General features: G+C 33.1%; 1 protein-coding gene across 1 annotated transcript in view; it reads left to right on the forward strand.

Annotated features, from left to right (window-relative positions):
• Positions 1-7,393: 7,393 nt before the first annotated feature.
• The window catches only part of LOC119637442 (serine-rich adhesin for platelets), a 95,196-nt gene continuing 89,553 nt past the window's right edge, over positions 7,394-13,036 (forward strand). Inside the window, exon 1 of the mRNA XM_038033461.1 lies at positions 7,394-7,868. Coding sequence (XP_037889389.1) covers positions 7,811-7,868 — 58 coding nt within the window. The 5' untranslated portion in view covers positions 7,394-7,810. The remainder of the gene's footprint in view (positions 7,869-13,036) is intronic.

The raw sequence follows: 13,036 nt of genomic DNA on the forward strand, positions 1-13,036 counted from the left end.
TGGAAGTATATGCAATATCCAGAACAATATGATATAGATCCGTCTTTTATTGGATCATGTTGATGTCGATTTTTTTCTGAATCATTTGATTCACAATCATTTTCGATAACTATTCAAGTGTATCTGTCGCTCTGGATGACGACTTTCCACGTATTCCGTGGAGGTAGAGAATAAGTATTTCTAGACTAGAGTATTGACTAGACTCAAGTTGGACTACGCAGATCCATTTTTAAAACATGCTTCCGTTGTTATAAAATGCAAGGTTTTATATGACAAACATGTTCTAATTTCTCTAGGCTAATAGTGAAACTGCGTGACGAGTAAATTGTTTTTCGATAAAAGAAAAAACATTTGGACACGTACCAAAAAATTGCTGTGTTTTTGTCACTAATGACGAAAGTAAGTGAAAAATAGATGTTGGACTAAAGAAATTCATATAACATGTTAGCGAAGCTTTTGTACACGATTTGTTATAAAATTTTTTCGAAAAGGAATTTTTATATGGCATCGTTTGATTGTTAATATTAGATTGTAGTATCAAGGGTGTGAAGATAAATTCGTATTTAACTAATAAAGACACCTACCAACTACGTTAACACAACTCTGTAGACGTCCTAACATAGGTTTGTTAAGTAGCAAGGATTAAGATATGGTGGGACTTGGAGCCTTACTCCGTCCAAATTAAGAAACGTAAAATATTTTTACGGACACCTTATGAAAACTTATATCTTTCGCTCGCAACTACGACCAAACTACACAAGAGACTGTAAGCTATAATTTATATTACAAGCAGAGATCGATTAAAAACTCCAAGTCTCATAGTGTGACCCAAGAGACGAACATAAAAATGGTTACAGTCAACGGACTGAGACGCCATCTATCAATGTAAAATCTGGTGCATATGTTTATGTATTGACCATAGGTGGCGACTAGGATAGATCGGTCATAAAACTTATGTGCTTCTTATATACAAAAGCACTGTTTCATTACTATTAAGGAGATTTTACTAGACAGTGAAAATAAAATCTTTAAAAAATGGTTCTATCGATATGCGGGTTATGCGCTCTCCATCGTTACACGTTAATGCAAATTTCATAATCTTTTTTATGCATTTTAATATAGACATTCCAGTAAAGAGTCCATGAGATTCGCATGTGTTTGCAATTTTGTATACTTTTAATAATCGTCAGAAATCGCAATGACCTTCGTCGCTCCCTTTATTTGTTTAACGTGCATTATTGTAAGCCTCACAGTCGAAAAAATCGAAACGGACCCCTGATACCAGGGCATGTAACCGTATTCTTAGCTTTAAAATGGAAAAAATGGTAAGAGAAAAAAATCGATTGATAATATAAATATTTGGTGAACACTTTAAAAATTTGATTAAATTTCGATGGAGAAGTGATTCCCGGCGTTGTTTGACCAGCATATAATTAGCAAAATGCTTTGTGAGGCTTGTTTACTATCTTGAGCTGGTGAATGTTCAAGGTACCAATTGAGACTTGATAGTTCGTCTTTAATTCCCCTTATAGTATAGAGATTTGTCAGATGGGCATATCGGATAAACTAATCTTCTAAAGGCTCCAAAGATAAGCTACATCTCTGTGCTTAAATGAAAAATGCTTACAACAAAACTTTATAGGCTGACATGCTGTTGCCACTGTTACAAGGAATGAAAGCCAGAATGATAAGAATCCTTATATTTATAATACTTAAAGTTGATTGTTTTATATCTAAATTCTTGCAAGCGAATCATTTGAAAGAATGTAACGTGAATAAATAAATATTAGATCGGTCAATAATATTCGGGAATAAGCCAGAAATATATATATATTGCACAATCCAAGTCTATTTATCAGCATAGTCAACTTCAAGAGTGATGCAACGCTTTCCGAATTTTTCGATACCTCTATAATAGTACAAATTGTCAAGACCCTTAAAACATGCTAAAGTTTCCGCAATGACTTCGTCCACATCTTTTCTCTAAAGCATTCCGTTCAGATTTACACACGGATGATAGTTGCTGGGGCTTAGTTTGAGAGAAAGCAATGAGTGGGGCATACAACTTTGCTATTGTAGCCATCAACTTGTGGCACTATGTGTTTATTCTAGACATGGTACGCGCGGTACGAGTTTGGGAAAGTGCTCTCTTATAATTAAATTTCCATGAAAATTAGTGGATAAGTTTCCGTTCGATACCTACCTTTAAGGTATGAGCCATCTCTTGCACTTTCATTATCCGCTTAGCGGGAATAATTTTCATGATTTTATTTTTGATTTTATTCGATGTAAGTGTGGACGTTGTAGGACTGTCCTTAGAAAAATTCAGTCACTTCCAAATTCTTTTGCATATTTGAGGGCCATATCTTCAGTTCTACGAAAGGGAGAATGTTCACCACAAATACTACTCAATTGGGCACACGGACAGATGTACACACGAACACACACATATTCTTAGGTTCATTTCAAATTTGAAAATGGGCCACAAACTTGTATGCTTGTTTCAGTGCGTTATGAAGTAATTTAAAAAAACAAAAAATTGATACACTATAATATTGGGTAGGCGGAGTCAATTTTTTGCTTTTTACAAGTATTAGAGCATCGTTCATAGAATCTATGTTCAAATTTTTGTAAATTGATTTGCTGCATTTGATAAGTATTGAGCAAGAAAAACAATTTTTTATTCATTCTGAAAAGCAGAGGTGTTCATAGTTCATAGCGGTACTGTAAGCGTGCTTTTTGGCCGATCTGATTTGTGCGCAGGAACTTCAAATGTTTCTGCTAAATTTGAAGTCGGTAGCTTAATTATCGCGGCCAGAAGAATGTTCACAATAGACGTTATGCAGATGGACAGACGGGCAACGGGACGAACGGACAGGCGGATAAACGGAAATATTTAAACTGAAGCAGAATTCGATGCTGATGCAAGATATAATGATATAGTTTGTGAGGTCTCTGAAGCTTCCTTCTAGGCGCTGCAAGCCTTTTGACAAAATGAATATGCCGCTATATTTTGATGATGCGTATCAAAAAGAAAAAGTTCGCAAAAAATATATATAATCCGTGAATTGTAAGCAGAGCTGTGTTGCGCTCTTTTAACCTAACGAAAAACGAAATCTTTAATGCGAAGTTTGTGTCCACGGTATGTAAATATGAAACCGGAATTTGTTCGTAGATGGCTCTAACACTGTATGTAAAGAAAATATATAGGTCAGAATTTTTTTGGTTTTTTTATGATACCAATACTTATTGCAACGCAAAAACACTTTTTTTAAAAACGGAAAAATTGAGTTTTTCTGCCGGCAATATTTTTTATTTGCCTGAGGGATAAAAAAGACAATCTTTTTTGGCATCGTAGCTTTTGTGTCCTAACTGGGAATCCTTGTGATTCAAGTGACATGTGTCAAAATTTCATGACGTGCCCGCCATTACTTTACAGTTGTGACATTTGTTTTAATACCTCGCTTTTCGTTCTTGTGAAACACTAAAAATATTAGAATTACGTGTATGTGCCATCCAATGAACCTATTGAGTCATGTGCTATTCACGTTATTGCGCTTAACCTCTAATTATTAAGTGAAGAGCTAACGATTTCAATCAATGCTTCTATTTGTAGATGTTATCGGACTGTAAATGGGTGTAAGTGTTTTTCTCCATATCCTACATGTCATGTTATATGTGACCGTGGATATATCTCAAATTTTTTTTTATTTTTACAATTAAAAAGTAGAAAAATTTCAAAAGAATTTCCAAAAAATGCTGTATTTTTTCTGATCGTTTTACGGACATATGTTTACATATCTGTTTACAAATCCATAGATATGTGGCTGCTCATAATAAGCAAGAATATGTTAAGTAGCTTTGGCTGTATATGAACCGCTAGTGTTAATACTATGCAACCACAATGGCAACGACAACAACGGCAGCCGCTACGTTTGAGAGCAAAATTGTAACCAAATAACAAGTATTAAGTGATAATTGCAATAATGATGAATATAAACAAGCATGTGCTCTAAAGGCAGAGTAGCCTGTAAGAATTTATAATAATTTTGGATGCGAAACAAAATTATCAATGCTCCGAAGGTCGCAGTGGCAATAATTTTAAATGCAAAAAAACATTTACAGAATGGCTTACAGCATTTCAGAATGGCTTTCATTCAAGACTTTCGAACCAACATGACATTAGGTAACGCTGACAGTACTTTCACTACTGCACTTTTCTCGTTAGTGTTGCATAAACATTTTCTAACGAATGTGAATTCTATTCTCAATCATGACTTAATAACTGAACTGAAGTTTATTTATATTCGATCTCGATGCGTGCAACGGACTAAGATACAAGTTAGTATAATCTTAGCGATGAAAATCCTTAGCATTTATGGAACTTTGTCAATAAAAAGCACGTAGCGATTTTTACATATATGCTAAATATCTGTCACCTCAAGTTTTGTCAGTTTTCATATTCCAATAATATATATACATATACATAATATATATACATTTATCTCAAGACGTATACGGCGAAAGTGATTCAAATTTTCACAAATTCATACATATACTCTAAGGTGCGTAAAAGCTGATGGTAAGGAACATCTTAAGCAAAAATTTTCTGTTTCCGATATTAACTCTCCAACGTTTCCATCATTAACTCTCGGTTAACCTTTATAAGAGTAGATTTTAATCTCGTTTTGAACCTTGATCCATCGAAATTAACTAAGAGCACATAATTCCAAGTTTCAACTATCAATTTAAATAGAAAAGGTAAGTAAGAGCACAATCGTAGTTTGAAATATAAAAACGTCTTACTCTTTATTGTCAAACTTTGTATGAATTACTTCAAATTTTGATATACTTGGAGTTAAAAGCCGCTTGTGGTATGAGGATATAATAATCTTATACGAATGTATTCGATACCCCCGAAAGCATTTGAGATAGGTCCCCATTTTTTGTATCGCTCAAGCCAGAATCAAATCCATTTAAACTTCGGCCCAAAGACGAAAGTTTTCGAAAATGGTTCAGAAGGGACCACTTCCTCTTTACCACTTTCCACATAAAACGGTTCGTTTTGAAAAGACGGTATATAAATGTCTGTAGGGTATTTCATGATATGGTCATTTGAACTTCAACAGAATAGCAGTAATATGGACTTACCGGGTGTTCAAATAAGTCCTTCCCGAATTATTCACAAGACGGATTTACTTTGTCTGTGAACATTTATCTAACAGTGTTCAACAGTGTACGCAACATAGTTCTAAATTGTTGAAGTCGGCTTCTAAGCAAAAAGCCAAAAAAAAAAAAAAAAAAAATACTAAGTGGGGGAACCGTTACTTTTCCTGATCAGTTCGAAGGGAAATGCTGTTGAATTGTCACGAGTGATGAAAAATGCGTGCGATATAATAATACAAGTGCAGAAAGCACTATTCAGTTTAGATAAATAATTACCATCAAGGATAAAGTCGAATATAAGGCGAGCTGGGTGGAATATGTTATGAGCTTGGCGAACTAAACGAAACAATCGCTATGGAAACCTGCCGATAACAACTAATGCAACCAAGACAAAAACCGGACAATATGCCAAAAATCGTACACAAAAATGCATCGACATAGAATTAGACGGACAGACGAAATCGGCTTAGAAAACAAATCCGAATCGGGCTTTATTATAAATAAGTCAGGTCTGGGTGATTAGAAGATAGAAGATTATTTTAGAATATTAAAGAAATGAGGTGAGCATTCGAATCGGCATGGAAGATTTTTTGAGTTCTCTCTCAAAGAGACAAAGTCATTTAGGATATTTACCTGCTACTTATACTTATATTTTACGTGTTATGCAAATTTAATAGGTTATGTATCGGCTGAAAAGTATTTATATGTGTATAGTATGTGAAAGACAAATAAGGGAATAAATAAATTTAATGCTCAGTCTTGACCATATATAACGTTCTTGCCTATGTTTTTTGTCCATCGGTTAATCTTTGGTTAGTTTTTTTCATTGCCCTTGAAAGGGTAGATAGGTTAAAATATGTAAGGAATGGAGAATTCATCTAAAATTTATATCATAAGTAATTGATTTGTGAAAATTGTTAGGCCAAGTTCGAAGTGATTCTACAGTTTCTTCGCAACTAAGAAAAAAGTATGTCATTATAAGACGGCGCAGTTTTATGTGGGTTTTAGTGAACGGGACTACCCGTTGTGGCATTTTCTTCACTGCACTTTAGAACGTGTCGAATATTGATATAGACGTGATATGACAAAGACATGAAAATATTCAACTATTCTTACATTCTTCTTAATTCATTTCTCATTTATATTACATCTGTAATATATTGGCGCTATGATTATAGTCGATTACCATGTGTAGTGTAGTGGTGTAGTAATTGTATACAAACTGAGTTTGTACGGATGTATGCGACATCTGCGAAGATATTAAACAAACACATGCCTTGTTATATCAATTGAGTTAGAATCATTTCCTGTATTTTCTGTCCGTCTGTCTGTCCGCGTGATATTTGTACATTCATTTCTGCATTCAACCCACATTTTGTAAGCTTTAATATATTTGGATGAAATTTGATGAAAATGATTTGGATAGACTTTGTCAAGAGAGTTGCTTGGACATATATATTTATAGTGTTAAGTTTGCGTTACGTTTGTTTTAGTTTGTTTTTTTTTTTTTTAGCTTATAACAGCTCTCATGGAAAATAAGCCTTCATAAAACAATGATGTCGAGTTTTTAATATCATATGATAAATTATATTATTGATTAGTACTGGGTGAAGTGATGTAGGTCATCGAATAGTCAACATGGTCAGATATTTAATAGTCAACCTTAATGAACTTTAACGTTTTAACATAATATCATATGTATATGAGATGCTACTTATATATTATATATTATAGAGATATAATCTATACTTATATATTATATACATATATAATGCAATTATTATATAATTTACTGAATACTGAATGAGATGGGTGGGCATAAAGCATTACATTTCCAATTCGTGTGCAATTAATTTTCTTATTCACTAATTGTTTAACTCTGACATTAATTATCACTTATACGCTCTGTTAGCCTTTTTTGACTCCATTTAAAGAACATTTAATGCCAGAAAGTTATTTCAATTACAAGCTTAAACACATATACGTACGTAGCAATGTTCATAGAAACGAATGCGATTGTTTTGCTTGTAAATAATTATAAATTCCATTCCATCCAAGAAAATGTAAACATTAAAGCCAACTAAAGAAATAGAATAAAGGCAAAATTATAATTTATGTAAATTTTATGCAGCATCTACGACGCGAAGCCAACGGCAGAACTATTGAAAATGCTTTATATATTTAGAGAAAAAGAAAAGAAAGGAAAAACGAAAAGAGAAAACAGAAAATAAGAAAGAAAAGAAATTCAAAGAAAAGAAAAGAATAGAAAATCATATTCTATAGTATAAAAATGAACAAATCAAGAATGGTGACGACGTAATGATAATGATCAAATCTGCATAATTTTGTTAGACAACTTAAAGTGTAAAGCAATCACAGCCTAGAAAAAAAAAAAAAAAAACAAAAAGCCAAAAAGAAGAAAAAATAAAAAAACGAAGGCAGAAGAAAAGAAAAATTTCCAATTTATGTTTGGGTGGTTTGAAGCATCCACGTTATGTCTGAGATAATGTGTAATAAGTGAAAACGTGTGGAAAAACTAAGTAAAACTTGGCATTATTTACTATTTATTTTATTTTTTTTTTTGTTTTGAAAGAATTAAATGAATAAATTTAAAATTTAGAACCGCATACACCCACACACACGCATGCGCGCACACACACACACAACCATCCGCATCATAATAAACGTATTGATAAGCACGAGTAAGTAGTTAGCAAAACATTTTTAAAATAATTCCTTTCTTCTTTTTTTAAATTTTTTCTATATATCTATTGAAATTTTTTTTTTCTTCGTCTAAATACTTTGTGATTACTTACGCAAGTCTTTTAAATGTAGAAGTTTACGCCTTTTATGCAAAACATTCTACTATTAATATTATTATAATTATATAAGCTCCCTTCCTTCTTCCAATGAAACTTTTAAAATAAATTTAATAGATCCGCTAAGCACCGCAAAATATTTGTTTGCCGTTTATCAGCCTCTTTTTTCTTTGGTTTTGAAATGTTTTCCATATTTTAATAATAATTACATAATACGTTGGTCAATAAGTTCCGGGAAAGAGACATGAACATCGTCTGTGATAAAAAATTTCACATCATTTTCAAAAAGTATCACATCTCAAACAATGGCTAGCAAAATGAGTTTGAACTGGTTTTAATGGCGCATTGCGTTTTTGATGGGAAACAAATTTTTTTCCGAATAAATTGCAGCAATTTTTGATAACGAGTTAGTTGAATTTGAATTGAAGGCAAGCTTACTAGAAGTCTAATATTTTCGTAAAAGACTGTGTATGTTATATTTAAATTAATTTAACAGCACATCAGAAATGCGTGAAAAATTTAATTTTTATTAGAAAAAAAAATATTTTTTAATGTTTTAATACTTTTGGCCAAGAAATATGGCATTTCGAACCATAGTGCATTTGCTTGAAAAGTATTATTGTGTCACTTCGATGTCGAAAACAACGGTTTATCGGTGGTTTGCACTTTGTTGCACAAAGTCATTCTTGTGCACATCGATGATACCGAACGCAATGGAGGCCTTAAAAAGGTAACCAGAAAACATAAAAAAATTTCCAAAAATTATTTTTGATAATCGAAAAACGAAATTACGGAGTCCCAAGCATATCAAAACCTGCTCCATTTATTACTCTATTTTGTTTGTAAAAAAGTTAGCATTAAAAGTCTAGTTTCGCAGCGGGTAACTTGCTTACTTAGAGTACATCGAAAACGTCAACTTACATTTGATGCGAATATGCTTTGAGTCCACCACTACTAACCATCTGAATTGTGCAAAGGCCATGATGAAAACCGTCCAAAAAACGCGACCAAAAAGGCAACAGTCGACCGAGAAACTTACATTCATTCTATCCATTAACTACCCCAGTAAAGGAAGAACGATAAATAAATCTGGATGCTAACGGCCATTGTTTATATGGCGCAAAAGGAAGCCGTAGGGACGCACGTTCAGATCAAATCAAGAATTTATTAGGGAAACTGGAAAGAAGGGTGTGAAGATAAATTCGTACTTAACTAGTAAATACATTTGCCATGTCCCTTAACGGAACTCTGTAACGGAACTGTAAGCGCCCTGACAGAGCTCTGTTTATTAATCTTAACGATTAAGATATAGTTGGATTTGGAAGACTCCTCCGTCCATTTTAGAAAACGTAAAATATTTTTGTGGACACTCCATGAATCTATATGAGTACACCTTTTATACAAGCTAAAAAAACTCAAATTTCGCCTATAGGAAGTATTTTTAGCAATTATTTCACATTTGGCATGTTAGCAAACCGTGGCTATGGGAAAACAGCAAAATTTAAAACTCTAGCGCGGGCAAACTGGATAATGTCATCTACATTCACTTATCTCACGTGATGCAAATACCTGTCGAGCGAACTTTTTGAGAGCTGTTTTTAATGAACCATTTAAAAATTACATATTTAGCAAAAGAACACATGTTCTGCTAACATTAACAGAAACAAAAAAAATTTCATTTCTCGCTTAACAATCTCAAATTCGTTTATTTTTTGTGTACACCACGTGCATTGCTCTTGAAACATTAATATTAAAGTTTACATCTGCGCTTATTTTTAAGTGACTTGGATAAAATGGGATGAAAATTATCGTATCTATATAGAAATTATGTAACGATAATTATCAAATTCTTGTTGTTTATGATTACAAATGTTTGTTGTTGCCATTGTTTTATTAAGCACTATTCAAAAACTTTATTCATTGTTAATATAATACTCTAGTATGGTGTGATCAGTTACTAGCCAAAGGAGCTTTTTTTTTATTTTCATCATATAACTTTTGTGACCTGTGGAGTTGGACTAAACTTTGCTTTGTGCAATGTGGGCGATCCAGGAAATCATGAATTAAACCATTGTATACTTTCCAAATAGACATATGTCCCCATAATTATGAAAGTGTTCCAAGTCAAAATTAAAAAAAAAAATTATGTTCATGTAATTAACTAAACTTAAGAACTATTGCTTCTAATAAAACCCACAACTTTTCACTGATTTAATTTATATGTAGGATATTCAGTTAATCTTGAAAATGATTTAAGTCAATTCAATCTCATACTCAACTTCATATTCGTAATAAATTTTCATTAATCAAGTCTAATAAAATTCTAAGTTAAAATATTGCGTAATGTAAAAATATTTTTTGGCTTATTCAAATGAAATTCATTGAATATCTCGAAAGGAGAAATGTATGACTTAGATAACACTCACACTCATAATTGCGGGCACATATCCTAGATAACGTAATATCTGTTTACGCCTGCTTTCCCGGAAGGCCATCACTGGACTCTCAATCCCCATTAGCCATTTATCAGTTTTATCGCTCTTACTGTTTTTAATGCTCCCCACATCTATCGGCTGCATAGTAAAAACGCGATAAAAATTTAGGTCCGGTTTTCGGGATTGCAGTTACTAGGACTTACTAGGTCTTTAGACTCTTGAAAAGATTCTCCGATGCGCTACATATTTATTTACATATATATAACTCTAAAAAGCTTTGCTCGCGAACGAAACTACGAGCTAACCAGTCAGCAAGTGATATTCGATTGTAGTTGAAATTCCTACAACCAATAATTTTATCTCAAAAAAACGAAAGAAAAAATGAAATTTGTATACCGTACCATAATGGATGATCACAATTTATTTCTTCTTTAGATATTACGAAGACCAATGGTTGGAAAAGCAAATATATCATTCTATGCCAACAGGAACGTCCGCATTGAATTAATTATGAATTCTATTAAAATTTCAAAGTCAGCTTTGCATTGTTTCGTTAATGCGCATTGTGATCGGTAATAAGGGAAAGAAAATCTTTGGCGAAATTTTATTTTATTATTTATCGAAATAATCGATTTTTAGCTCCTGGGTATATAGAATCCAACGACTCCCCAATCCTAAGCCATCTGTTTTCCCTTCGAGTTGTTCATTTGCTGCAAAAAGCTTACAAGGCAGCCTACGTTTGATGTTTCCAAATATATGTTAGTCGTCGTGAGCTACGACACGGGAACGATAGTTGTAGAAACATTTCATATCACAAGTGATGACAGAGGAATTTTCGTTTCGTTAAAGACAGTCGAATCTTGTTGATTTTGTTATTGAATAGGTCTTAACTTTTCGCAGCTGATTGCTGTGATAGCGAGTTTGTTCATGTATTCGCCTACTTTGGCATAAGAAAGGCGTAACCCATATAAAACATGTTTTAGTTCAATTCTTCTTTTAATGCTGCTTTTAATTGCATAACGACCGTTTAAATTACTGAAAGCAAAAAAAAATAGAAGCTTCATTGAATAGGTGAAGTTGACTCGCTATGTTATAAAAGAACTCTAAATATAATATTCTTGGGTGATTCAAAGCAATCTACCAAGTTGACAAGGATTATAACATTGAAACGGCTGGAAAGCCCAACGGCATGATAAGATCAGCCAGTCTTTCAGTCATCGGATTTTATTGTTATAAATAAAGAAAGATAGCTGTTATGGCAAAGCGTAAATTACATATAAGTATTTCACATCACTCTAAAGTGTAGGAAAACTTTCAACTTAAAGGTATAAATTGTCTCGTAAGAATATATGTTGGAATTTGACTTCAAGCACATCCATCGGTTATTGACAACAACATAAGCTCGATTTGTATAGTTTTGATCTGCATAATGTCTCGATGATTCTTTTAAATTTTTCAATCTTCCAAACTCGAAACAAGTAAGAACATTTCAGCCGGGCAAGGCCGACCATTGAATAATTTACACAACTTCGCTTAGTGCAGTTATTTACTTTTTTTGGTAGTAATGCATCAAAAATTGTACATTATTTTCAAGCAAAGGCACATTGAAGGACAACCAAAACATCACATGGCATGAAATTCATCAAACCGAATTGACTTTCCAGAAATTTTATTATTGTTCCGTTTCCGTCATAGAAAACTAGAATTTTCTTCATATATGGGATTCTAAACAATAGACCTATGTGGCCTAAATTCCATAGCTTTAGTTTTTTTGTTAAATTGCTACTATGGATTAATTTTTATCATATAATATTAAGAATTAAACATTGTTCTGAAAGCCTTACTATTCATGAGAAATCTTATATGGAGTTTGGCTCAAGAAATAGACTCACGTGGTTCTAGTTTGGTGTACTTAATTTTTATGTCCAACTATTATCATGAACATATTTTCATTATAAAACATTAACAATTAGGCATTTTTGCTATATATATATAGAGACTTATGCATCCTGATAATCCTTATAAGCCGTGGTGTCCAAAAAATAGACTTGTGTGATCTCAATTCAGTGAGGTTGATTTCTTTGTCAATTTACGATTATCAGCCAATTTTGATCGTCCAATATTCAATAGATGGCTTTACCATGTAAAGATTCTGTTTTCGCAAGAGCGGTTATATGAACAGCGGTTCAAAACATTGCTCCAGCCGAACCAAATTTCTTTTATCAATTTCGAATGTCCAACCCCTATTACTCAGCGAGTTTGTCGAGAAATTTTGAAAATTGCAAGTGCTCTCTTATAAGGACTTTTCAATATAAGGCGTTATTTGAGGAGTGGTCGCAAAAGCGGACCGATCCCAAGCATTGTCAATAGCGTTCGTCCTTCGGTCCAAACGTGTCAGTATACTGCATTTAATCAAAATATGTCAAAAATTGTGGCCGGTAGGTTGAATACAAGAATACATGGCAAAAAATAAGATAGACGTACGGACAAAGAAGCCAGGAAGGAAGGATTGTAAGAGGTGAGTCTATTTTAAGCCCCTCTGAATGTTACGTATGTCCGCTGTGCGAAAAGTGGTGTCGGGTATTACACCAGATAAACAATCAGAGGCATCGACTG

The sequence above is a fragment of the Glossina fuscipes genome, unplaced genomic scaffold, assembly GCF_014805625.2.
Source record: "Glossina fuscipes isolate IAEA_lab_2018 unplaced genomic scaffold, Yale_Gfus_2 59, whole genome shotgun sequence".
Classification (NCBI taxonomy): domain Eukaryota; kingdom Metazoa; phylum Arthropoda; class Insecta; order Diptera; family Glossinidae; genus Glossina; species Glossina fuscipes.